At 37.9% G+C, this 27,840-nt stretch overlaps 1 protein-coding gene across 25 annotated transcripts in view; it reads left to right on the top strand.

Moving 5' to 3' along the window:
* Positions 1-27,840, top strand: part of frmd4a (FERM domain containing 4A) — a 291,695-nt gene that overhangs the window by 237,723 nt on the left and 26,132 nt on the right. For 14 of the 25 annotated variants that reach the window (XM_073929259.1, XM_073929262.1, XM_073929256.1 and 11 more), the window contains 8 exons: positions 2,632-2,654; positions 4,887-4,970; positions 5,423-5,488; positions 8,169-8,226; positions 8,510-8,596; positions 18,665-18,741; positions 24,042-24,180; positions 24,442-24,583. In XM_073929259.1, the coding sequence (XP_073785360.1) occupies positions 2,632-2,654; positions 4,887-4,970; positions 5,423-5,488; positions 8,169-8,226; positions 8,510-8,596; positions 18,665-18,741; positions 24,042-24,180; positions 24,442-24,583 (676 nt within the window). Of the gene's footprint in view, positions 1-2,631; positions 2,655-4,886; positions 4,971-5,422; positions 5,489-8,168; positions 8,227-8,509; positions 8,597-18,664; positions 18,742-24,038; positions 24,181-24,441; positions 24,584-27,840 lie in introns of all 25 variants that reach the window. The other 11 variants (XM_009293451.4, XM_009293452.5, XM_068214798.2 and 8 more) reach the window with 1 other exon arrangement.

Here is a 27,840-nt window from a genome sequence, read left to right as displayed (position 1 = left end):
TCGCACTGGTCTTCTGAAGTAATTTACAACTCGTCTTGATGGCGATTCTCCTCCAGAAATGACAGCGACGCTTTGTTTACAAATTTGTTGGTGATTTATTAGTTGCTGCTGTCATGTGATGTGCGTTTGACAAGATGGACTGTACCCCGCCTTCATTTCATATTTCATGCAGATTACAAAAGTAAAAACCTACGTGTTGTTTTTTTTTTTATTTAAAAGCACAGAGTTCAAACTTTATATGGATGTTTTTTTATGTCTGTGAAGCAGGTATTCGCAGAGATTCCAGTTTGTTTGTTGATCACCAAACTGTCGTAAAAACAGTTAGTTTCCCCCAGAGAAAAGTCAGTCTATAAAGCTTGATGATTGGCTCCTGTACTAGTACACAGCAAAATCCTCTGGGTAAAATTTACTCAGTTTAGAAAGTATTTGGTCCCTCTTTGAATTTAGTTAATGTTACTTAGGTTAATGAAACATTGAAAGCATTGAGTAAGTGATGATTGAGGACTGATGATGAACACCTGTCGTTATTAAGCAGAAACACAGAAGAGAAACACAAAACTACAACTGACTTCACATGAAATCACAGCCTTAGATGAAATCAGCTGAAATATAATACACTGAATCTCTCAAAATCTCAGCAGAAGATCAACTGGATCAATAAGCAACTCCACAAATTACTAACGTTACTTACTATAAAGTAAGATAAAGTTTGCCTTACTATAAAGAGGGAAAAAATACTCTCTGAACTGAGTAGATTTTACTCATTGGATTATGCTGTGTAGACGGGGCTTCATTCACCATGTTGACACTTTTCCCTATTCAAAACTTTCTTGTGTATTTTATAGTCTTTGTCTAAACTTTTCAGAATGCCGCGAGTCGCGTAACAAGGATATGAATAAGAATATACAGTGCTCAGCATAATTGAGTACACCACATTTTGAAAATTAATATTTCTATCCATTTCTCAGTGAATATAGGCAATGTATTTTGGTGCATTTAAAACAAAACAGGTTTATTAAACAGATATATTTATTAAAATATTATTTTAGTCACAGAACATCTTTAGAAATTGAAAGATAATATAATTAAATTCAAGCAAAATATTGAAAAAAAAAAGTTTTTTGCTTCTTGATTTTTTATCTTTTTTAAAATTTGCATTTATATTTTTCTCTAACATATAAATTTGGGTGTACGTAAGTTTTTTTTTTAGATAAGCTCCAGATTTGGCCTTAGTATTGACTAATCTAATGTATATGCAAAAATATAATATATATAACTTCCTATTAAAAATATGAACTTAAAAGATAGATTTGTGAGGGGTGTTCTTATATATGCTGAGCACTGTACATATTCAGACAAACACAGAATGACCAAACACTGCAGTGCTTTTAAATTTTTTTAAAGATAAAACTTATTAAAGTTGCAGCAATAATTTTTTCATCATCTGAGAAAACGGTTGATGGTTGCCTAGCAATCTACATACACCAGCCACTTTGGGTGGTGGTAAAATTGTCAATCATTGACCGGTCCGCGGTGATAAAAAGGTTGGGGAAATAATAAATGATGGGCAAATTACCATCATTTATAATTTGTTGCGTGGCTGTTGAGATCCCGATCTTTTAATGTTGACCAGTCCGCATTGATAAAAAGGTTGGGGAAATTATAAATGATGGGCAAATTACCATCATTTATAATTTATGTTGCGTGGGTGTTGAGATCCCGATCTTTTAATGATTAATCATGCAGCTTACATTAATTGCATTAACCTGCATTACATTAATGCAGGTTAAACAAGTAGTAACAGAAGTCACCTTTAATAACCTGAGAAACCCACCACATCCCGAATAACCTACCACAACTTCTTCCAACATCATTATATTTTACAGGAAAGCCTAAATGCTTTCATACATGTGATCTGAATGTGCGAGAGGCAATCTGTCTGTGATCGTTACAAATTTAGGATTCATCTACAAGTAAAAAAAATTGTTAATTCGTGGGCCACATGTGTTTCGAATCATGGGTTGTGATCCAGATGGGTTGTGGTACAGATCCGTTACACCCATAGTTTTAAAAAAATAATTTAAACTATTTTTTATTCTAGCTGAAATAAAACAAATAAGATAATCTCCAGAAGAAAAAATATTATAGACAATACTGTGAAAAATTCCTTGCTCTGTTTAACATTATTTGGGTAATATTCAAAAAAGAAAAAAATTATAGGAGGGCTAATAAATTAGACATTAACTATACATAAACCTCGCATCGAACCCTCAGAAAGTCTCAAATACATGTGTGTAAAATATTACAAAGTCATATTGAGGTCACTACAGTATTTCAGCCTGACAGGGTGCTTTATTTAAAATCTAAAACAGGATGTTTCCTTTTGTTCTGAAAGTTAATCATACAGGGGAAATGCTTTAGAGGAATATGCTTTTCCTTTATGATGTGTAAGTGTGATCCAGGTGTAGTATCAGGTATGTTTATGTGTGTTTGACCTTTCGGAGGATTCGGTCCAGATGGCTGCGTCCGCATCCCCTACTGAGACACACATGTGCCGCTCTGTGTATCAGAGGATACGATCTCCTCAACTCTTTATTGATACTAAAATATGTCATTTTTTCTCTCCCACAGGAAGCTAAAGGAGACTTCACGAGGTAAGAGGCTGTTTGAATGAATGAATCACCTTCCATTGACCTCTTTCACACACACACATACACATGCACACACTATCAAATCTCTATCAGTGTGTCACTGCGGAGTGAAAGCAGATCCAATTTGTGGCATATTTCAAACTCTCCTTCCCACATAAGCACATGTGCACGATTTAAGAGAGAAAGAGAGAGAGAAAGAGAGATATGGGGGTGTGAACCCTGGGAACGGAGACAGAGGGGAGGAAATGGAATGCAGAGGATAAACAGTGTTAAATTACACACACTAACCTCTCGCTCTCTCTGTTACACACACACGCTTCTACGCATAGCTATCCTTCTAGCTTTATTCTGTCACTCGGCGTCTGATAGTTTTCTTCGACTCTATTTCCTCTATCTTTTACACTTCCTATCAACCTCCCCGGAGCACTAGCATACTGTTTCAGTTTTTGCAGTTTGCTGTATATAAAGAGTTTGTATGCTTGAAATGCTCTGATAATCTGGTGTACAACTCATAGTATGTAAATAACATATGTGGCCAGAGAATTGAGTTATTTTACGTCTCTATACTTGACTTATGATTTCATTTGAAGATGATAACTGTTTGAAGATAGTCATGTCATTTATTTATGCACTTATTATTTCAATTGCATTTTGCAACACATGATACTGGCAATGAAGTTGAGGATCCAAATGCAGTGTCTTTATTTACAAGAATAATCATTCAGGCAATGGTCAATCACAGGAGCAAACGGGTACATACAGGGCAATCCAAAAGAATAGTCGGGTTATAGGCGAAGAGATCGGTCCAGGCGGCTCACAGCATAAACAATACAGAAAGCGAGGGTCAGGAAACACGGCACAGATAGACAAAACAAGAAAATGCTTCATAATGCTACAGGTTAACAAGACTCAGCAAAGTGTATATGTGTGTGAGGTGAATATAAACTCCAGGTAATCAGTCCATGATGAGTTACCAGCTGTGTGTGTGTAATCAAGGGGAATCAGAAACTGGTGTGTGTGTGTGTGTGTGTGTGTGAGGTGCACGATGGTATTTGTAGTCCAGTTCAGTGACTGATGTGTAATTCTCCAGCGATCTGCAAGGATTAGATAGATGGTGATTGTGGCACATTTATTTATTTATTTAACAATAATAATTATTATTAATAACAACAATAAAACTAATGATAAATTTTAAGTGGTTTTACTAAAGTGGTTCACTCATTTTTTTCTTCTCTCTCAATGCTGAATTTATAATGATCGTTGAGTTGATCTTGTAATTAATATAGTATATATTAATAATTATATTAGTATTGTTTAGATATTCTAACGATTCATGAGACCATGGTGTTCAAAAGAAACTCCAGACGCACCTGATCTCTGTTACCCTGATGAAGGCAAGTGTTTGCCAAAAAGCATAGACAGAATTTTAAGGTACAGCCAGGTCAATATGGCTTTTTAATATTTGTTCCACATTTTTCAAGTGCCTTAAACTTACTTTTGTGGTTTACCAAGTCATTATAAAGAGAAATATGAATTAAAGATGCAGTAATAATTTATTTGTATTATATATTTTGTATTACATTTATTTATTATGTTTTTTTATATTATTTATTATTATTAATATGTCAAAGTGTTTTACATATCCACGATAAGCAGAAACATTTAAAGATTCACAATGATTTAAATTTTTTGTTATTTTTATTTCATTATGCTTAAAAAGATTTCTGTCATTTTGAATGTGCTTTATAATAAGTATTATAATATATACCGTTAATATTATAATAATTTTATTCTTTATGAATTAAATAAAATTTTCTTTGCAGTGTATACACCTTGATTCATTGAGTAATAACTAGAAGAATAGCACAATGTAGTAAACAGCTAAGTGTTTGCATTACAAAGAAAGTATCATTATTATTTCTTTATTGGGAGAGTACAAAAAATACATTGGATTATTAAAATGCTGAAGAAAAATGCCTTAGCTTATGCTAAGTTACATGAATTATAATACATTAAAAAGTAATGGCAAAAGTAGCTGAATACACTGTATTGTACAGCTAAATGTAACTGCAAGCAGATGCCACCAGTAGTCTGACACAGTTCAAGATTTACAAATGATAGCACCCGCAATCTTACATGCAAAATAAGAAGACATTTGCTATTCATTGATTAATAATGGCTGATATGTTTTTCCTAATTGTTTCTATTTCTAAGCATTTTTTGTGTTTTTTGCAGTAATGATGTTACTAGGGCTGATCTGAAGAAACTGCCAGCACTGCCTACACAAGCACTGAAGGAACACCCTTCTCTCGCATACTGGTGAGAAACACACACACACACACACACACACACACACACACAGCTGTCAGCTGATAATGGAGAGGTATTAACGAGAGGTTTCTGCTCTGTGGTCTCGCAGCACCATGGGAAAGGATTCCCTGGAATAATTCGCTAACCTAATTTACCTCGAATTACGTTTGATACGAATGAAGCATTTCACAGATGCTGCCATTCAGAAAAAAAACAACACTTACACATTCATACTGAGCAGACGGGTGTACTTTCTGTTCTCGGAGTGAACTTATCTGCTTGGTGGTGTTGTGTTTCATTGGCTACGTCTCTGTACATCTGTAAGCTTTCACACTTGTCTTTTTTTTCGGGTTCCTGTGGAATTGAAATAGGCTGACGGCCACGTTCTCATGAACATTGTCATCTGGTGCCTCTAATGTGTGTGTGTGTGTGTGTGTGTGTGTGTGTGTATTGTGTTGCAGTGAGGACCGGGTCATTGAGCACTATAAGAAGCTAAGTGGACAGTCCAGAGGCCAGGCTATCGTCAAGTAAGATAACAAAAACAAACTTTCACTAAAAGTTTGATTGCAAGAAAGTGTGTTTTTCAACTTAAAGGGCTTGTTCACTCAGCAAATTCTAGCATCATTCATTCTTAGTTTTTTTTCTGTAGAATACAAGAGATATTTTGAAGAATGTTTCAGCTGTCCATTTTATCAAAGTTAACGGAGACAGTCATAGCACTCGGTCACATGATATGCCAATTTGATGTTTTGGACTTCATTTAAGGGATAGTTCACCCCAAAAAAGAAAATTAACTCATTCTTGTGGTCTTAAAAACTTTGAGTTTCTTTCTTCTGTTGAACACAAATTTATTTTGAATATTGTAAGTCAATGGGTGTCAGCTATCAGCATTCCTAAGAATATCGTCTTTTGTGTTCAACAGAAGAAAGAAACTCAAATCCCTCAAAGAGTACTCAAAGAGTAAATGATGGCAGTTTTCATTTTTGAGAGAACTATCCCTTTACATTTCACACTGCAAAAAAGGCTTTTTTACTTTAAGTTTTTGTCTTGTTTCTAGTGTAAACATCTAAATCTCTTAAAACAAGAAGTCTTAAATACTGCCTTTTTTTGATAAATAATATTTCAAAATCAAGGGAGTTTTCCACCTTAAAACAAGCTAAATGATCTGCCAATGGGGTAAGCGAAATAATCAAAAAGAAAATAATATTTTAAATATCTTAACCTGTTGGCAGATCATTTAGCTTGTTTTATTGAAAAACTCATTTAATTTTGAGATATAATTTTTTTCCTTTATTTTGATGCCAAGTACAGATGTCATTATTTATACAGAAATTTTTATATACAGTTAAAGTCTGAATTATTAGCCCCCCTTAATTATTAGCACCCCTGAATTATTAGCCCCCCTTCTTATTTTTTTTCTTAGTTTCTGTTTAAAAGAGAGCAGATTTTTTCAACACATTTCTGAACATAAAAGTTTTAATAACTTGTTTCTAATAACTGATTTATTTTATCTTCGCCATGATGACAGTAAATAATATTTGACTAGATATTTTTCAAGATACTTCTATCCAGCTTAAAGTGACATTTAAAGGCTTAACTAGTTTAATTAGGGTAACTAGGCAGGTTAGGGTAATTAGACAAGTTATTGTATAACGATGGTTTGTTCTGTAGACTATCGGAAAAAAATCCCCAGTGATGGGTTGCAGCTGGAAGGGCATCCACTGCGTAAAACATATGCTGGATAAGTTGGTGGTTTATTCCGCTGTGGCTAAGCCGAAAAAGAAATGAATGAATGAACAGTGTCAGTATAACCTCTCTAGCCTGTATAATGTTATAATGCAAGAGGGAATCTGATAATGAAAAATGTCGGATTTTACCAGTGAATAAAATGGTCTAATAATGTTGTCAATGACTAATGACCAGCATATGTCTCAAACATAATAATTCTACTTCAGAATCATGAATAATTATATTCTGATGTAGTCACTTTACTGTGAATTATCAACCAGGACGCATTTAAAGTCATTCCAAGTCTATACAAAATGTAGCATTTTAACCAACTGTAGACCTGCACGTAGGCCTAATATTATTGTTGTTTTATCATATGTTTGAGTATAACAATAATAATAACCGACTCACATTAACCTTTCTTTTACATCTATAGAATCGTGAGAGAATCGTGATCTTGATTTTATGCAAAAAAAATTGTGATTCTCATTTTAGCCAGAATCTTGCAGCCCTGAAATCTAAATTGTTGAATACAAAAAAACCAAAGTGAAATGTTTGGCTTATTTCATTGCCTGATTCAATATCTAATACAATGACGTTAATGTGTAAAGTATCCAACCCAGGCTGATTCTGGAAACGTAGCCCCGCAGACGTTTCAGGAGACCGCGATTTACGTGGCCCTAGGTACGTATGGCCGCATTTCGTTTTTTTCCGAGCGAACACTACGGAACGGCTGGGCTGACGGCTCACGTCCGTGTGGAGGGCTTTCCCGCCGCAACCAGTTTGTCTGCTTAGCTTGTGGCGTTATGTCGGCGGAGCGGAGGCCCGGAGGAAGAGGAGCCGGCGGCGGCGACGACAGGGTTCGAGTCCAGGGAAGAGCGGTTCCAGAAATCAGGTAAGATGAAAAACAGAATCCAAAAAATATCCGAAATCCGAAAACGCGGTCACAATCGGACGAGGGCTTTTGCTTTTTTTTTTCCGGAAGGCTTTTGCAAATCGTCGCTTAGGTTTAGGGAAGGAGGAAGAGGAGGACGGCTGGGTTGCCCGCCCAGTCGATCGTTCGGTCATTTAGTCAGTCGGACAGTGGGTTGGACGGTCGCTCGACAGCGGTCTCCGGCGGCTTTTCACGAAAGGACAGCGCGGGCGCGAAAGGCGCGCTCCCAAGAGGCATTCGAGACGTGAAAAAAAAGTGCGCACAGCGGCCTCTCGAAAACAAAAACTGCACAAATACGTACCTCCCGGGACATATTTCGCAGTCTCCAGAAACGTCCGCGGGGCTACGCTTCCACAATGAGCCTGGGTTGAAAGTATCGTAGCATGCTTGTTTTTGTACGTTCAGTGTTGATGTTCTTTTATGTACTGTACATTCTCCCAGACTTCCGAGATCCACTCCCACATGTTTGCTTCTAATGTAAATTGTTTGCATGTGTAACATCCATAACACACTGTCAATGATTCCTTCTTTCTTCTCTCTCACAGCTATATGAGTATAGTGGAGTCCCTGCCCACATATGGAGTGCATTATTACGCTGTTAAGGTGGGTCATGGAGCTCGGAGGGGAAATTTATAAGCGCAGCCATCGGTACACACACACACATTCTCACGGCCTGCAGTATCGGCTCTTTCCCTAAGTGTTAAAGGATGCTTAAGACTCGGTGTGTTTTAGATAATCATGCTGTCATCAGCCATGAGCTGACACTTCTGCTTGTGTGTTCTTGTGTGTGTGTGTGTGTGTTTGTTTTTATATCTTATGGGGACTTATGCGTGCGTGCGTGTGTGTGTGTGTATTAATGCTTTTTTTCTCTCTATCTCTCTCTCAGGATAAGCAGGGTATCCCATGGTGGCTGGGCTTGAGTTATAAAGGCATTTTTCAATATGACTACCAGGACAAAGTCAAACCAAGAAAGGTAAGTCCCTCTTTCCTCTGTGGACTTGACACGGTTTGACTTTTGTTTGTGCTCTCTCTTCATCTTTATCATCCTGTAATGGTTTTAGCTTGCTGGTGGTAATTTGTAGTTCTTGGTTAGTGTAATTCATCTTGCATAATTTGTGCTCCAAACAGGAAGGATACCGTGACACTTTTCTATGCAGATACACTGATGTTTATTTGTCCAATGATAAAATTACACCGCAAAATGGGTCTTACTTAGAGTTTTGACTTGTTTCTAGTCCAAATATCTAAAAAGAATTAAGAAGCATTTTTTAGATCTATGAAGTAGATACTTGCTTAAAGCAAGAAAATAATCTGCCAATCGGGTAAGAAAAATGAACTTATTTCAAACCAAAAACAACATTATTTTGCTTACCCCACGGGCAGATTATTTTAACATAGGCTCATTCAGAAAACGTAGCCCTATTTACATTTCTGGAGATCACAAATTATGTAGCCAGAAGTACGTATGGTCTCATTTCATCTTTAAAACGAATGCTACAAGGTGGTATGAAGGCATTTCTTTTTGTGCCAGCAGTTGACTGCTCACCTCCGTATGGACGGCTTTTCCACTTACTAATTTGTCCAGTGGCTCGCCACGTATGTTGACGGACTTGAGACTCACTTGAGACTGTGACGACGGAGTTCGAGTCTGTCGAAGAACGGCTCGAGAAAGAGGATAAAATCAAAGCAAAGCCTAAAATAAACAAGTAAATAAAATAAACAATTTAAAATAAACAAGTAAATAACAGGGTGAGAATGTGGTAAAACCTGAAAATGTGGTGAAAATCAGGGGGCTATTCTTTTTTTGGATTGCTTTTCAAAACACTGTTGGTTGGGTTTAGGGAAAGGAGTGGGTGAGGAGTCCGGTCAGTAGGTCAGTCAGTCAGTCGACAGTGGCCTTTGGTGGAACAGTAGGCGCAAATGACACTTACAAGAGAAATTTGAGATCGAAAAAAGCATACACAGTGGCCTCCGGTGGATTCGCGAAAACAAAAACTGCATAATGTGTCCCTCCTGGGATGTATTTGACGCTCTCCAGAAATGTATATAGGAGTTTGATTTTAGAATGAGCCTGGGTTGGATAATTTTGCTTGTTTTAAGGAAAAACAAGTTAATTATTTTACTTATTACTTCTGAAAACTGAACAGTATTTTTATTTGTCAAGAAATTGCTCCTTCATTTAGGATTTTTTAAATATTTGGACTAAAAATAAGACAAAAACTCTGAGTAAGAAAATAATTTTTGCAGTGAACTCTTCATTTATTCATTATTTACTAAGGCAAGCATCCAAAATCATAGTCATGTCTCAAAATGTAGCTTATGACAGTGCTTTTTAAGAAAAGCTCTTTGTTTCTTGGTAAGAGAGAGAGAGAAAAATCCCACTTCTCTTTTAAAACTCGGTGCTTAGCAGAAATTCCAGTGGATGTAAGCAGTTTCCTTCTCTGCGTGTTTTGAAACTTAGTATGAGCTTCCTCCAGTCTGTGTTTGTTAGTATGTGTTCATCACCTGATCACCTTTGTTTAACCTCACAACGTCATCCTAGAGAAGTCTGACCGTCTGACACTTGGGTGTGGTGACCTCAGAAAGGTCATGACCTCTAGCGCTTTGACCCCTCGAGTGTTTTTGGTAACTTTAGACAGAGACTGTCAAACCTTCAGACAGACGGTCAGTGGCACCCAGTAAGTGTAATGCTACAAATCTTTTCAAATCGAAAAGAATCGCTTTCTGTGGGAATGACTCTACTTCAGGTGTGCGTCCCGCTGGCTTCAGCTTTCCATTCTCACAGCACACACCCGTGTTTAAATCCTCTCCAAAAGGACAAGCGAAAACTTCAGCCTGTGGTGAGCAACAGAGAAACCTTTCCCCAAAACCGCAAGCTAAAAATAGCGTTCAAAGCAAAAAAGTCCAGCCAAGCGAAAAGCCAAACTCAGGCCTATTTACAGAGGAGGATCTGTTACAGAAAACGAGAGTTGAAATGAATCGACGCAGCAGAGGGCAGCTCGGACTGGAAGGAAGAGAAACCAGCGAGCAGAACAGACGCGTCTGCAAAAACGCCACAGATGCAAACTAAACAAAATTATAATTCTACTTACATTTCCAGACAAACTGGGATAACAGATTATCCAAAAATGAAAATATTAACATTTACTGACACTTACGTTTTTCAAATTTATAATACTCTTTATATATTTTAAAGAACTGTTCATACAGCGCAAGGCAAAACAACATTGGACCCCACTGACTTGTATGGACAAAATATCCTATTCAAAACATTCATTAATTTTCCTTCGGCTTAGTCCCTGATTGGGGTCGCCACAGCAGAATGAACCGCCAATTATTCCAGCATATGTTTAACGCAGCAGATGCCCTTCCAGTTCCAACCCAGTACTGGAAAACACCCATACACTCAAATTCACACACACACTCATACACTACGATCAGTTTTTACCCAATTCACCTATAGCGCACCAGAAACTCCACACAGAAATGCCAACTGGCCCAGCCAGGACTCAAACTTTCTTGCTGTAAAGGCGACAGATCTAAGCTTATTGCTTTTTTTTCTTTTTTTTTTTATAAACACACACTGGACGGATGTGTGTGACCATTAAGCTTACTTCTTTTGAAGTGATGTGGATGTGAGCGTATGTTTTTTAGTTGCTGTGTCAAGTAGAAAGATCTTCAACTTTCACACACATTGTTATTATATCACGTTCATTGTATCACATCACGTGGACCTTGCCCAGTCCTAAAAACTGTGTCAAGTGTTTTTAGAAGCAAAGATGCATTTAGTGTGAATGAGCCCTGTGCATAATCATAACCCATAACGAAAATGTGAAAAAAGATTTGTTGAAATTGTTGCAAATGTATTACAAATAAAAAGTAATAAGTATTTACAGCCTTTTCCCTGAAGCTCTAAATTGAGCTCGGGTACATTCTGTTTCCACTGATCATTCTTGAGATTTTTAGCAGCGTAATTGGAGTTCACCTGTGGTAAATTCAGTGGATTGGACATGTTTTGAAAAGGCATACACCTGTCTATATAAGGTCCCAGTGTTGACAGTGCATGTTAAAGCACAAATCAAGCATGAAGACAAAGGAATTGTTTGTAGACCTCCGAGACAGGATTGTCTCTTAAGGCTGGGGAAGGTTACAGAAACATTTCTGCTGCACTGAAAGTTCCAATGAGCACAGTGGCATCCATCATCTGTAAGTGGAAGATGTTTGGAACCACCAGGACTTTTCCTAGAGCTGAGTGATCGGGGCAGAAGAGCCTTAGTCAGAGAGGTGATCAATAACCCGATGGTCACTCTATCTGAGCTCCAGCGTTCATCTGTGGAGAAAGGAGAACCTTACAGAAGGACAATTATCTGTGCAGCAATCCTGTGTGGCCTGTATGGTAGAGTGGACAGACGGAGGCCATTCTCTGCCTGGAATTTGCCAAAAGGCATGAGAAGGACTCTCAGTCCATAAGAAGCAAAATTCTCTAGTCTGATGCCAGGCACCGCTCATCACCAGGCTAATACCATCCCTACAGTGAAGCATAGTGGTGAATGACACATCTTGAATGAAAACCTGATTCAAAGTGCTCTTGACCTCTGACTGGGGCGACGGTTCATCTTCCAGCAGGACAATAACCCAAAGCACACCGCCAAAATATCAATGGAGTGGCTTCAAAACAACTGTGAATGTCCTTGAGTGGCCCAGCCAGAGCCCAGATCTACATCCTATTGAACATCTCTGGAGAGATCTGAAAATGGCTATACACCCTCGCTTCCCATCCAACCTGATAGAGCTTGTGGCATCATATTCAAAAAGACTTGAGGTGCATCAACAAAGTATTGAGCAAAGGCTGTGAATACTGATGTACATGTGATTTTTCAGGATTTTTTTATTTTTTAATAAATTTGCAACAATTTCAAAAAATAATTTTTCACATTGTCATTTTGGGGTATTGTGTGTCGAATTTTGAGGAAAAAAATGAATTTAATTCATTTTGGAATAAGGCTGTAACATAAGAAAATTTGGAAAAGGTGAAGCGCTGTGAATACTTATTGGATGCACTATAATACACTGCATTAGTTGTTTTTTAATATTTAGATGCAAAAATCATACATATTATTCTTTTAATTCTTAAACTCATTAAATCCCAGACTGCAACTTTCTCCTGATCTGCCTTTCAGACGGGTCATTGCCACTAACGCTCCCATTACACAGTTGGTCTCCATCACACATGCTTACACGTTTGTGTGTTTTGATGATAAGCTCACATACGCGAATGATTAGTGGCTGTACTCCATCTGTGGGAAGCGTGTGTGTGAGACTGCAGGACGATATACAGTAAAATATGCCACACACTAAAAGCTGCAGACTCGGTGAGTTAGCGGTTGGGTTTATTTAATGAGTTTCAAGCTAATTGAAACCGTCTCCTAATGAGAGACCACAATGCATCTGTGCCAAAGTGTGTGTGTGAAGGTGTAGCCAGTACGTTTGTGGTTTCATCATCGAGAGCTATTGTCCTCTACCTAAGCTCCCTCCAGCAAGCCTCTCTGACTCCAAAACCCGCAACAGGAAACCCAGCAGCAGACACCCGCAGGATTACTGTCGCCCTGACAACACACAACATGCTGGAAACATTAGTGTCTCTGACGAATCCGGGACCACTCCCCAAAAATCTGGCATGTGCGTAGCTCTTTCGCATTACTTCAGATCAGCTCATTACCTCTAGTTACTCTAAGATATGCCTTATTAAACCATATGAATGCCATTCTAAAGGCATTTCTACCCAGATTTAATGTTACAGCTATGAATCATGGGATTGCAGCCCTTGAGTCACCGATGATTGTCTTCCTCCTGTCTGCTGCCGGTGACCTTTGACCTCTACAATGCCCTGTCTTTTCTCATAAGCGCTCATTATAGCTCAGTCTAAGAAAAAAGCATGCCACACACACACACAGTCTTCCTGTACTCTTTGTGAGAGAGTAGGGTGTGCAGGGGGGTCATTGTATTATTTTGTGTACAGACAGACTGCAGGGTGGGCGTTGTGCATTATATTAAAAGTAACTGCACTGAATGTGAGTCATACTGATGACACAGCTGTGACATTTACACCAGAAATTCCCTGAAATGTTAACTCCTTTATATCGTTAACTCCTTTATAACATTTATAATTTATATCTAGACATAAATAAACATTTTCTCAAATACAGTTGAAGTCAGAATTATTAGCTAGATATTCTACAGAACAAACCATCATTATACAATGACTTGCCTAATTACCCTAACCTGCCTAGTAAAATTAATTAACCTAGTTAAGCCTTTAAATGTCACTTTAAGCTGTATAGAAGTGTCTTGAAAAATATCTAGTCAAATATTATTTACTGTCATCATGGAAAAGATAAATCAATTATTATTAGAGATGAGTTATTAAACTATTAGGTTTAGAAATGTGTTGAAAAAAATCTCCGTTAAACAGAAATTGGGGAAAAACATAAACAGGGGGGCTAATAATTCTGACTTCAACTGTATATGCATACCTGTGTATTTACACAAATATACACAGTACACACACTTAAATTATGTCAAAACAAACTTTTGTTTTAGAAGCGATTGTTCACGATTATGTTTTTGTCCAGCACTTATTTTAATTTAATTTGAGTCCCTTGTGCTCAACAACCCTGTTTATTTGATTAAAATAATGTCAAACATACAGTAATGTTGTGAAATACTATTACACTTTAAAACTGCTACATTCTATTGAATATATTTTGTTTTTAAATGTCATTTATTACCGTGCAAATTTGATGCTGTAAAACTATTTCTTAGTTTTGTGGAAACTGCAGCGGAAACATGGTAAGAACATAATTAGTTTCGTGCTGAAATCTTTCAAAACATTACAAATATGCTTTAACCAGTTTAATACATTATTTAAGATTGTGTATAAAAAGTACAGATTGTCATGTATTTAATATTTTATTTATTAAAAGTATTGATAAAATTAATGACAAATATTTAGAAATATGTATGCTCCTTAAAAAAAGTGTTTAATTTGCCAGCATTCTAGCATCAATCTTGATATTAATATTACTGATTAATATTATATATATATTTTGTAAAAGTATTTAAAAACCCGTTTGACATAGATTTTTATATATTTCTTATTTCATATATATATTATTCATTAAAAGTATTGATGATGACAAATAATTAGAAATATGCATGCTCTATTTAAAAAAAATGTTTTTAGTTTGTCAGCATTCTAACATCAGACCTTACTGATTAAAATCATGTATAAAAAGTATTTAAAAACCCTTTCAATATAGATTTTTATATATTTTATATTTCATAAATTTTATTCATTAAAAGTTTTGATTATAACAAATGAATATGCATCCTCCTTTTATTAAAAAAGTTTTTAGTTTGCCAGCATTCTAACATCAGACTTTACTATTTAAAACCATGTAGAAAAAGTATTTAAAAACCCTTTCGATATAGATTTTTATATATTTTATATTATACTAATTAAAAGTATTAATAAAACTAGCAACAAATAATTAGAAATTTGCTTGATCTTAAAAAAAAAAACATCTTTAGTTTTCCAGCATTCTAACATCAGACTTTACCAGAATCAGCTCCATCTGTGTTTTCAGAGTGGAGAGGTGGGTTTTTAGACAGAAACATGGCCAATCTCTGGACCCCATCACCACGGCTATGAGCCCTCATTTAAAATCCTTTGAAGTCTAGGGCAAGGTTTAACCCTGTTTCCAGAGATCTAAATAACCAAACAACACGAGGCCTAGAACACAGGCCAGCTGTCAGTAAAATATGTGCTGGAACTAACCAGGATTCAGCACATGAGAGCATCGATGGGCACATGGGGCCCTTTGAGATGCCTTTTCCCCTCTTTTACAACCTCTCGTGACTGCACGCCTCAAAATCACACACACTTTTTCAGGAAGATTGTCTAAATCCAGAACAATAGCTGACGTCCAAAGTTCTACCCGAAATAATCGGGTGTGGTTAATGCTCTACGCCTCATTGGCTCCTATAACTGCAGAAAGCTAGTGTTTAGATGTCATGGAACATTGTAGGGTCTCACACTCTCTTTTTCCTCTCACTCACTCTCTCTCTCGCTTTCTCTCTCTCTTAAGATTTGTATCTCTATAATGAACGTTGTTTTGAAAGTGTTGAGGGTCAAGTTTGTTCTTTGTCCCATGAGACCACCAAAGCGTCTCATAAACAGCACGAAAAGTTCAGTTTAACACCATCAGCATCTCTGTCCTGTTCAGTTGCACTTTTTTATGGTATGTTAGGGTGGAAAATATAAAGTTGTTTATTTTCTGGGCTTCACGACGCTGAAAAAGTGTTCTCTTTGTATCTTAATTGTACAATTGGTTCTCTTAATAGTACTAAAGGTTCGTGCACACCGTGACATTTTTTGCTCCCGTTTTCCGTCGACGTTTAATCGCTTTGTGCCTAAATAAAGGGTGTCAATGTGATCGTGCACACCAACGCGCAAAACGCCAGACGCAAAGGTGTCATTTAAAAAAAAAAAAGGAAAGTCCTTACCCCAGGTGGAGGAGTTCAAATATCTTTGTTCATAAGTGAGGGAAGGACTGACTGTGAGATTGACAGGTGGGTCAGTGCAGCAGCAGCAGCAGTAATTCATTGTGGTAAAGAAGGAGTTGAGCCGAAAGGCAAAGCTCTCGATTTACCGGTCAATCTACGTACCTAATTTCACCAATGGCCATGAGCTTTGGGTCATGACCAAAAGGACAAGATCTCGGATACAAGCGGCCGAAATTAGTGTCCTTTGCAGGGTGGCAGGGCGCACCCTTATAGATAGGGTGAGGAGCTTTGTCACCCGGGAGGAGCTCGGAGTAGAGTCGCTGCTCCTCCACATCGAGAGAAGTCAGCTGAGGTGGCTCTAGCATTTGTTTGGATGCCTCCTGGATGCCTACATAGGAAAATGTGTTCCATGCGTTTAAGTCTAGGGTTTTCGCCTGAGACTGCAACCCCCTGAGACCCCGGAAAAGCAGATGAAAATTAATTGATTAGTTAATTAACTAGAACAGAAAGAGTACAAAGGCCATTTCACAAAACACAGAATGTCAGATACAATATAATACAATATTGTCAAGAAAATAGATGAAATAAAATTAATAATTTACAGAGAAGTGTGTAGGGTCCACTACTCAAACCAGTCCAGCCCACAAAGAGTTGCAAGTGAGCTAGCATTCATTTTAATGTTTGGTTTGTTTTCATGTTTCATTTTTTCCCCACCGTTTTAGTGTTTTAATTAAACTTAAATGAAGTAATTTCACAAGGCATCATTTAATATGTATGATTTATTTTAGTTTTATTTTGATAGCTTTAGTTTACAATAAAAGCAACTGAGTGTTACGAGATCATTTTAAACCAATAGCAAGACTAAAACTGACTCTTTACAAGAAAAGCATTAAAAAACGATGTTAGCTAATCAATGTACACAAATCGGGGTGATTTGTTTAGCGCTGTCGCCTCACAGCAAGAAGGTTGCTGGTTCGAGTCCCAGCTGGGCCAGTTGGCATTTCTGTATGGAGATTGCATGTGCTCCATGTGTTGGCGTGGGCTTTCTCCGGGTGCTCCGGTTTACCCCACAGTCCAAAGACATGCGCTATTGGTAAATTGAATCAACCTAATTGCCCATAGTTTATGAGAGTGTGTACTGTATGTCAGTGTGTATTGGTGTTTCTCAGTACTAGGTTGCAGCTGGAAGGGCATCTGCTGCGTAAAACATTTCTGGAATGTTGGTGGTTCATTCCGCTGTGGCGACCCCTGAAAAATAAGGGACTACGCCGAGGGAAAATGAATGAATGTTCACAAATCATATTAATATTTATTATATAGCTGCAGCTAGTCATATTCTCTATTACGATCTCATATTGCGATCAATTCATATTTTAATCCAACCTTAAATCTAAAACTTGCCTATTTGAATTGTTATTATGTGCTTTTTCTGTCATAACGGAGACACTGCAGACTTTAACGAATCACTATCCAATCCAAACATTGTGAAGTTCACATGACTTCAGTACTTTAAAAAAATAAAACCCATCCTAAATAAGAACCAGCACTTAATTCCCAATTGTGGTGATATATGTTGAAATAGTTGTGTGTGTATGTGTGTAACTATGTTCCTTCCCTCCCCTCTTCCTTCATCTGTCCATTGTTTTCCCAGGCTCTTAAAATTCTTGAGCACTTCAAGCCAACCCCCTCCCTTTCTCTCCCCATCCATTTCTCTTTTCCTTTATTTTTCTTTTATTTCCCCCCACAACTCAAGCTCTTTGCCAAGAAACGATTGTGTATATAAGGTATTTTAGTGCCTATTAACAGTAATTATTTAGGTAATTGATAGTTTAGATGTTATTTATCTTAAGAAGACATTTTTATTTGAAGTAAAAGCAATACCATCACACCATCCTTTGCGTTTTCGTTGTGTCTGTGCAGCTGATGTCTCTTGGAATTCAGTGTTTGTACCTCAGACAGCCGAGTGTGTGTGCGTGATGGTGTATAATGAGAACCAGAACCTGATTTCTTGAGTGAATGAGGGGAAAAGAGGTGGAGGAGTTGAACAAAGCTGCAGCGCTGCATTTTGAGGGGTTACTACAGCACACACACACACAAACACATCACCCTGAACTCACTGTAAACTCCGCCCACGCAGGAAGCGTGTCTCCCAGAGGGAGGAGAGGCTTGGAAAGAGTCTGACTCCTCCCACTTTTGCTTGCTCTCTCTCTTTCTCTCTTCATCTCTCTAGATCCAAACAGTCTCTCACTTTCTACACATATACAGAGGAGGACTCATTGTTCCCCTGTGCCTAAGGAGGATTTTAAACACACACATACTCGCCACATGCACGAAAGTGAACGGAAAAGTCAGATATCTTGGATTCTGGATTCTCTTTTAATGTCCTGTTGTGATCTGGAAGGATTCTGAAGAACATCCGTGGAATGTTAGATCAAGGTTGTGGGAATGTTCTGAAAACGTTCTCTCGTCTCTGCAGGTGTTCCAATGGAGACAGTTGGAGAATCTGTACTTCAGGGAGAAGAAGTTCTCAGTGGAAGTCCATGACCCGAGAAGGTAAATCTACATTACAGTCTGCACATGCTTGCTCACACACACAAACTGGCAACCTGATTTCACCAAGTAAAACATGTTACTGGGTTAACATCTATGTTGATCCTGGAACAACATTCCAATCAGCCAGTCGGAAATAAGGGGTATGTTTAGATGTTTATGTTTAGGCTAACAGTTAGGTTTATGCACTTCTACATGATTGTTGTCCAACTATTATTCCCCTCTGATTTAGGGAATAATTTACAGTTATGGTTGGGTTTAGAGGTAGGGAATAGGTACTGTATGGATTACTTTTTCTAACAAAAATTATGCTCCAGGATCAACATAGATGTTAATTGAGGATTGCATCGTGCATGGCAAAATCATGACGTGCCACATACATACACACACAGATCATGGACTATAAGCTAATAAACAATATTGAGGTAAAGTTGGTTTTATAATCACACATTCAAACGTTCTTCTTAATATCCTTTTGGAAAAGTATTCCTTGCAAATTCGAAATAGTGGAATCATATTAGCAGCCAATGACTATCAAAGTACAACATTGTTCACAGTCAAATCAATATGGCTAATGTTGTTTTGAACTCATACGTACATGTGATTGCAGACCAAATATTGAAAGTACCATGGTAAACAATATAAGGGGTGTGTCACAAGATGTCAATGAACATATGTGTGAATATAAAACCAACTTTACCTCAATATAATCAATCTGTCTAACACATTGACAGTACTGGGTACCACTTTCACTCCAACCTGACAAGCTTGTTAAGATGGTTTAAAAGAGTGTTTCTCAACCACTTTCCTGGAGGACCACCAGCTCTGCACATTTTCCATGTCTCCCTGAATAAACACACCTGATTCAGAATAGGGCTGGGTGATATTGCAAAAAAAATTATCACAAAATCATGTTTCATATCATTCGATATCAATAATTATTGAATATTTTTTTAACAATACTTTTAGAAATGGTGGCGCAGTAGGTAGTGCTGTCACTTCACAGCAAGAATGACGCTGGTTTGAGCCTCGGCTGGTTCAGTTGGCGTTTCTGTGTGGAGTTTGCATGTTTTTCCTCGGGGCATTCAGGAAAACTTCAGAAGTTTTTTTAGCTTAGTGTACCTGGAAAATGTGCATTGGTGCTCCCTTGGTACTCCCATATGTGCGGCTCCAGTGGATATGACAAACGGACACCCTAAGCTTATTGGCATTGCTTCCAAGGCGCACGCTCAGCAGTCACATTTTAATAAAACTATAGCACTTCATAACGAAATAATATCTAACTTTTTTATTATCGATATTGACAATGGTGTTCGGTCAATAAATACTGATACCGATTTTATCGCCCAGCCCTAATTCAGAACAACAGCTCATTAGCAGATACTGAAAGACCTGTAATAAACCTGTAAGGAAACATTTAAAACATGCAGTGTTAGTGGTCCTCCAGGAACGTGGTTGAGAAACACTTTTTTAAAAGGTCTCAGCGTGTTGTTTGTTTTTTTCCTTTAATTTTTTGGGGGGTTCCATTGTGAGAATAATTTATGTTACGTAGACAAAACATGACTTGATGAACTGAGCCTCCAAACGTGGTATAGTAAACCATAAAGTATCAACTTTATAGAGCACTTAAAAACAAGAGTTAAGGGCATAGTTCACCCTAAAATGAAAATGTACTCACTATTTACGGGGTTATTTAAAGGGTTATAGACCTTTATAAGATTCCTTCTTCTGTTAAACACACAAAAAAAGCGGAAAACCTGTAACCATTGACTTCTATATTAGAAAACTATGGAAATACTATGAAAGCACTGTCGCCTCACAGCAAGAAGGTCGCTGGTCAAGTCCCAGCTGGGCCAGTTGGCATTTCTGTGTAAGGTTTGCATGTTCTCCCAGTGTTCACGATAGTTTAATTTTCTGTCCCTTTAAGCAACACTAAAAATATATGAGACTTTTGACAGGACTGCTGTTCCTAAAGAGAAACATTGTGAGGTAAATATGTTCGTAGTTACATCTGGTTGACCTCCATCCATCCACAAGCCTTCACCAAGCTAAGCTATTTGTTATTGAGTTGAAATCTCTGACTTCCTGTGTCCCATGGAGAGGAGGGTAGAAATACATCCGGCATAGATGAACGAAAACCTGATCTGTGTCTCCAGCTCTAGAGATGTGATTTGAGTTTATCCTGATCCTGTGTTTTTCTCTCTTGATGTGTCAAAACTGTGGATCTTCCATTTATCCTGACTCTCTATTGATATTAGGATGCGTTTAGGGTTTAATCAGACCCTCATGACATCATCAGTGTGTGCTGAGGGCTGGTTAGTCTCTTTAGGAGAGCAGACGCTGCCAAAAGCAGCAGCACACGTTGCCTCAGATGCTGACAGATAAACCACCTCATTCACGCTGTTCAAACAACCACCACGACAGCCCAGAAACGCAGAGAACACGCAGGGAGTTCACAGAAATGCTGGAGGCCGTGGAAATAAGACATGAAAGAGAGCAAAACAGTTTAGGAAGATGAAAGAATCTGTTTATTTTGCAGCATGATGTATTTTCCTTCTTGTTAGGTTCACTGTCATTCAGTTAGAGTCATTGCAACACACACACACATGCGCATGCTAATAAAGTTTTGATAAGAGTGAGGGTCTGCTGTTCATCTTCTTCTAGTGGAGAGGCCTGGAGGATTTTATAAAGCCCATCACAGGACACACACGTGCACTGCGTTTGACCACAGTGTAAATGGTGTGTGTATATGTGGGCTGCGCCGTGTGTGGTACGCTAAGCCGATACTTTTCAGAACTGTTAGGAGTATTATGTGCTAACACCAGTTCATATCTCACACCTAAATGTATACATTTTTCTGGCTGCTAGTAATATGGGAGATGACAGGACTTGGATTTGTGTGTTTTTATGTGTGAATCCATTCTTGGTAAAATAAATACTTTAAGCAAATTTAAATCTTTACCCTAACTTTTGAGCAATTTGTTTGCTCAAGCTGCTTGTTTTTAGATAGAAGTGTGTTTAAGAAGCTACATTAAAGCTAGTGGTGTAACGGATCACACTATGGTTTTTGAGTCACGGATTGGACCAGTTTTTATATTAACAAAAAAGGGAGGAGACAAATGTCATTAGCTTTCAATTTATTACAAAAACAATACTGCAAGAAACATTTGGTTTTAACAAACAGAACTTAGAACCTGTAAGTTTAATAAAAATCTAGAAATAGCCAGCTGAACATAAAAAAATTATATATTGATACTTCCAATACTGAAAAAAAACGTATATTTTTTATTTATAATTTGTTGCGTGGGTGTTTGAATTGAGATCCTGATCTTTTCATAAATAATTCTGCATGTTTACACTGAATTCTTTGATGTAGGATAAACAAGTAGTGGCCAAAAACACATTTAATAACTTAAGAAAGCATTTACTGAAGGTGCCTCCACCACTTCTTCCGTCGTCATTATATTTTACAGGAAAGCTCAAATGTTTTCATACATGCAAATTGAAGGACGCGGGAGGCAATTATTACACATTAAGGATAATTTACAACTAAAAAGTTATTAATCTGCAGTCACGTGCGTTCCGAACCGTGGGTTGTGATCCATACGTTGCATCCTTACGTTGAGTTTATTTATAATCTAATTTTAAGAGGATCCCAGGCTTATGATTGACCACGGCCGGTCCTGCATTAGCTAACACATGATTCACCAATCAGCCGATTCCTAACACACTATAAATAACCAGAGTTTCTTACCTTATCGTTGTCTTGAAGAATCCCCTCTTCCACCCCTAGTTCTCCTCCCTTTTCCCGGATATGGCAGCTCAGTGGTTAGCACTGTTGCCTCACTGCAAGAACAGCACTGGTTCAAGTTCTTACTAGGCCAGTCGATGTTTCTGTGCAGAGTGTGCATGTTTTCCCTGTGTTAATGTAGGTTTTTCCCCGGTTTCCTCCCACAGCCCAAAGACATGCGACACAAGTGAATTGACTAAACCAAATTGACACTGTAGATGAGCTCTTATGCTGTGTTCACACCAGATGCGGTACGCGCGGATAAATTATGTAGATAAGCGAATGAACATTTTGAGTTTACTCGCTTCATTAACGCATCAACTCCGCTTCATTTGCGTGTCATATTCACTAAGCAATAGACGCGGATTCACGTCATGGATGGGGCTTCTGTCTGCCCGGTGAGTCCACTAAATCCTTTCAGAGGTGCACCCAGCTCTGTGAGTTCATAAACTCCTCCAGAAACTTAACCTGCATGATGGAGGCTTTCAGCTGTGCTTCCGACTGAGCCGAGCCCAGTTTGATCAACTTTTGTCTGGTGTCAGCAGGAGGATTTATCCCCGGGACACCAACAACAGATACGTCATAAGCACACCCCTACAACACAAAGCTCCTGATTGACGCAGCGCAAATGTCCGCTGAAGTTCAGATTTTCCAACTTGAGCGATTCGAGAGAAACTCATTTTCGCAAAACGTTTAACTCGCTCTGATTTATTTGCGCGAATCGAATAATTCACATGAATCGGATCAATTGCACTGCCTCATTCGTGCGTATTGGGCAGCAGGATGTCTATTTGCATCTTTGCATTGACTTAACATGTAAATCACTCCCATTTGATGCTTCTTCCGCGTCTGGTGTGAATGCAGCAATAATTAGGCTCCTACCTATGCCTTTCATTCACCTGTTTATCTCTCCATAGCAATCCCTATAATCTATCATAGGCCCTAGCTAAACCAGGGGAGTTCTCGAGACCTACCTGAGCTCAAACTCCTCTCTTGCCCTTCTAAGCTCAAGGCTCTCTACCGGGACATCATATCAAACAAGCTTTATAATCAATCATCAGCTAAGTGTGAACTCTTGAAGTTAACAAAATATTGCCATGAAACCTTTAAATGCTAAAAAAAAAGTTTTAAAAATTTTACATTTTTTGTAGCATATTTCTATTGCGAAGATGCATTGCTAAAAACAATCGATTGTTCTTTTTGAATGGGAAGGTGAAAATGCTGTTAAGGGAAATTAAAAAATGTTAATCCTAATATTTTTTACCTTTACTGTAACTAGCCAAGCAATATAATATGTCCACAGGTGTTTATTGGCTGTCTTTACAATGGTTTTGAATGTTCTGAGGAAGTAACATTTTATGGCAGTGCATTTATTAATTTGTCAAACACAAAGCCGGTGCCCATCTGTTAATAAATGACAATGTTTTCACCAATAATAAGCATCTGTTTCTGCACTGACGGTGTCGTAAAATTCAGTGAATATAAAGTCGTTTTGTGTTCGCACCAACTGTAGGGCGTCGGTAACGCGGAGGACGTTTGGTCACAGTGGCATCGCCGTGCACACCTGGTACGCCTGTCCCACCCTCATTAAATCCATCTGGGCCATGGCCATCAGCCAACACCAGTTCTACCTGGACCGCAAACAGAGCAAGGTGAGAGGGCATTTTTAGATCAGTCTCTAATCATCTTTTAGTGTGCCTATGACCTTCCTGTGTTTCTGTGGTCTACCTCTAACCATCTAACTGAACTGCCGTCACTCCACAGTCACACACACATAACTATCTGTCTCAGACTTTGCTGAGAAAGGATTGTGTTACACTTTTAAAAGCTGTGGAATGTGTGTCTCTTGGAAAATTCTGACACACTCGACACAGCTGGCAAGCACATTCACTTTCTCTGTCTTTGTCTCCCAGAGTAAAATCCATGCAGCTCGCAGTCTGAATGAGATAGCCATAGACCTGACTGAAACTGGGACCCTCAAGACCTCCAAACTGGCCAACATGGGCAGCAAAGGCAAAATCATCAGCGGGAGCAGCGGGAGCCTACTGTCCTCAGGTCAGAAATCGCACAATACTCTCTCAAGTCCAGTTTATGCCTACAGTGTGTTTCACAGTAATATAATAATAGATGACGGAGCGAGTGATGCACACTTCAATTATCTCTAAGAAGACAATAGTGTCATTATCCTGCTCAAGTCAGTTAAGTGTTGGTTCTGTTGTTTAATAACTATGTCACGTTCATCAGCTCTACATATGAAAAGTGAGCTTGAGTCAATTTAGAAGCTTGTTTCTGTCGTGGAATTGGTTAGATCCTGCAAATGTGAGTAAACAGTCAGAATTTGGGGATCTTAACCTAGAATTGCTGATCTTTTTTCACCTTTCATTATCTTGTGGCAAAAAAGACTTCCATAAATATGTGTTGGATCATGAAATCCGGGACCCCAGCCGGGAACTCACAATTCCGCTGTAAAGCAGTTATTCAACAGTCCATTCAATAGTGTCAGTGTAGTAAATTCAATAATATGACTAAATACGAAGTGCAAAACTGATGTTACAAGACTGAAGCTCATCGCCTTGGGCATGTTAGAAGTGGGGATGCACTAAAATGAAAATCCTGGTCCAAATCCAAATGCACTTGGCTGAAAACTCAAAACTGACAGAGAAGATGCTTTGTAAGTATTATTTCTTTTTTAATCAAATAATATCAATTAAATTATAAATTAACTTAAATTGTACTATTTTAAATGGAAACAATAAAATAACCACATTTTATTAACAGTACAATTTTATTGACATTGATCGAGTTGAGACAACAACCCACCCTAGCACATTGCAAGCTATTGAAATAAATAGGTTTCATAGTGCAGTGCTTTCCTTGTCCGGTGTGAAAGCTGATTCGCATCACACACTGACTATGACTGTGAGAGTGAAACAGCACACTAAACACTTTTGGCTCGTATTTTCAGCCATTTTTCTCCTTCGACTGAAAACCTTTCATTTCAGCCGATAATTTTCAGCGCTAAAAATGTAGTGCATTCCTAATAACAGGGTATCCGCGGGGTCTTAAAAATGATTAAATCAATTTAGAGACACTTAAGGCCCTTAAAAAATTATTAAAAAGTCTTAAATGCTATTTTACAAGGTATTGAATTTTGTATTATTTTTGTGTGTGGATCATGTATAGATCATGATGGCAGTGCAGTTGTTGCCTCAATATGTTAAAGAACAGATTAAAAAAAAGTGTCTTTCAGTTTTTATCATGTTTCTAAAATTAAAAAATATGCAATCGTCCAATATTCTAGTTAAAATCATCACAGTCAGTCATTTAAAATCAAGATCGGTGCATCAGTATGTTTATAGATGAATGTGTTGACTTGTATTAAATGGGAGTATAAAGTTTCATTCATTAATTTGAAGGTCAGAGAGTTAGCTAAAGCTCCACATTAAGTTTTTTTTTTACTAGTCTAATTGATTTGTATTGCTCTCTTTTATAAACCTTCCATAAGGGTAAATAATTCTAGTTCTTAATCCCTTTTGAATTATATTGCATTGATAAGGAGTTATCACAAGTCAAGAGTCTTTAATTGGGCTTTCTTACATTTAATATTAAGTAAATATACTGTGAGTGTATATAAAAATTTATTGAAATTGTCGACAGCTAGCTCTCTGCTACTCTCACATGGTCACCAAATAAAGCTAAGCAAGGCTGCGCCCGGTCAGTACCTGGATGGGAGACTACATGGGAAAGCTAGGTTTCTGCCGGAAGTGGTGTTAGTGAGACCAGCAGGGGGTGTCTGTGTGGGTCCTAACACCCCAGTATAATGAAGGGGACTCTATACTGCTTAGTGAGCACTAGGGTTGTAACGGTATGAATTTTTCACGGTATGATAATCGTCTAAAACAATACCACGGTTTGACGGTTTCGCGGTATACGGTATGTTACAAATGTTACAAAATAATAGAACAGTGAAGCAAATTTGACTTTTTCCAAATAATATATTTTTAGTTACTATAAACAACACCACTTACAATGAACATAATAAAAAATAATAAAAATAAAAATAAGAAAATAATAAATAATGTGTCAAAGTCCAAATAAAGTCCAAATAAACATGGTGCAAATCCTCAGTAAAAAATAGATATAAATATTTACTATACTATAATTAGTTACATAACGAAACTAGATTCAATATGGAACATCCTTAGGTTTTATGTGCCAGCATGGATATGGTTGTCTATCGATATGGATTTGGATGTGGTTGTCTGCAATGCAGACAAACAGCTGCATCTTCATTTGCGTCTTTTGAAAACAGCAAGAGCAGCAGTTCGTCTTTGCTGTGTCACTGTTTTGTCATGTTTCTGTGCTGCTGTGCATGCAAAAGTACTTAGTACGAGAATTATTTCATGCAAAACTTTTTTTTTTTTGCGTTTTATTTAGCCGCGCATAAATGTATGCCTATCTCTCATTCCGTGTTGTTCAAAACGCTTGGTCCACAAACAAAAGCGAAACCTATGCTTATTGGTTGTGATATAGCGAGTTTGAACCAATCTGGGCATGGAGGAGGGACAATGCATCAATGTATCATGTCTGATTTGTCCGGAGACACAGTGACGAGCGTTTCTTTGTCAAATCAGCGTTGTCAAATGTTGATGACGTCATCGCACTGATTCCGGAGCCTCTGGAAGTCCGCGAATGTTATGTGATACAGCACTGGAAAGCTGAGATTCTCTTCTTTATGCCAATCTTTGAATTGTATGAATCGGATCAGCGGATCAAAAGTTATTAAACATTTAAGAGCAATACTTATTTTTAGCCGCGGGCGGCTGTCTCGGTCTTTAAGGGTTAAAACCGTTGATATGCAATTGTTCATGGTATGATAATCGTGCACGTTCAAATCGTGGTAAACCGTCATACCGGTATATTGTTACAACCCTAGTGAGCACTGTCTTTTGGATGAGAAGTGGTCATTAAAAATACCAGGATGTTCTTTGAAAAAGAGTAGGGGTTTTACCCCGGCATACTGGTCAAACTTGCCCTCAGTCCATCATGGCCTCCTAACCATTCCCGTATTATAATTGGCTTCATCACTCTGTCTGCTCTCCACCAATCAGCTGGTGTGTGTTCTGCGGATCCAGGTGGATGCCACATACTGGTGGTGGATGAGGAGATTCTTTCTTTCCCAACTTTAACTATGATCATGAACTTAGTTGGTCATCACATTTAAAGTGATGTTCATAGTTAGTCATTGGAAGTGATCTGAGAACCAGTTATAAAGACACTCAAATTAAGGGTGACAAAATGTAGTCTTGTAG

This window comes from Danio rerio, chromosome 18 (assembly GCF_049306965.1).
Source record: "Danio rerio strain Tuebingen ecotype United States chromosome 18, GRCz12tu, whole genome shotgun sequence".
Classification (NCBI taxonomy): Eukaryota; Metazoa; Chordata; class Actinopteri; order Cypriniformes; family Danionidae; genus Danio; species Danio rerio.
Note: the sequence above shows the minus strand (reverse complement) of the source record. Positions and strands in the feature narration are given on the sequence as shown.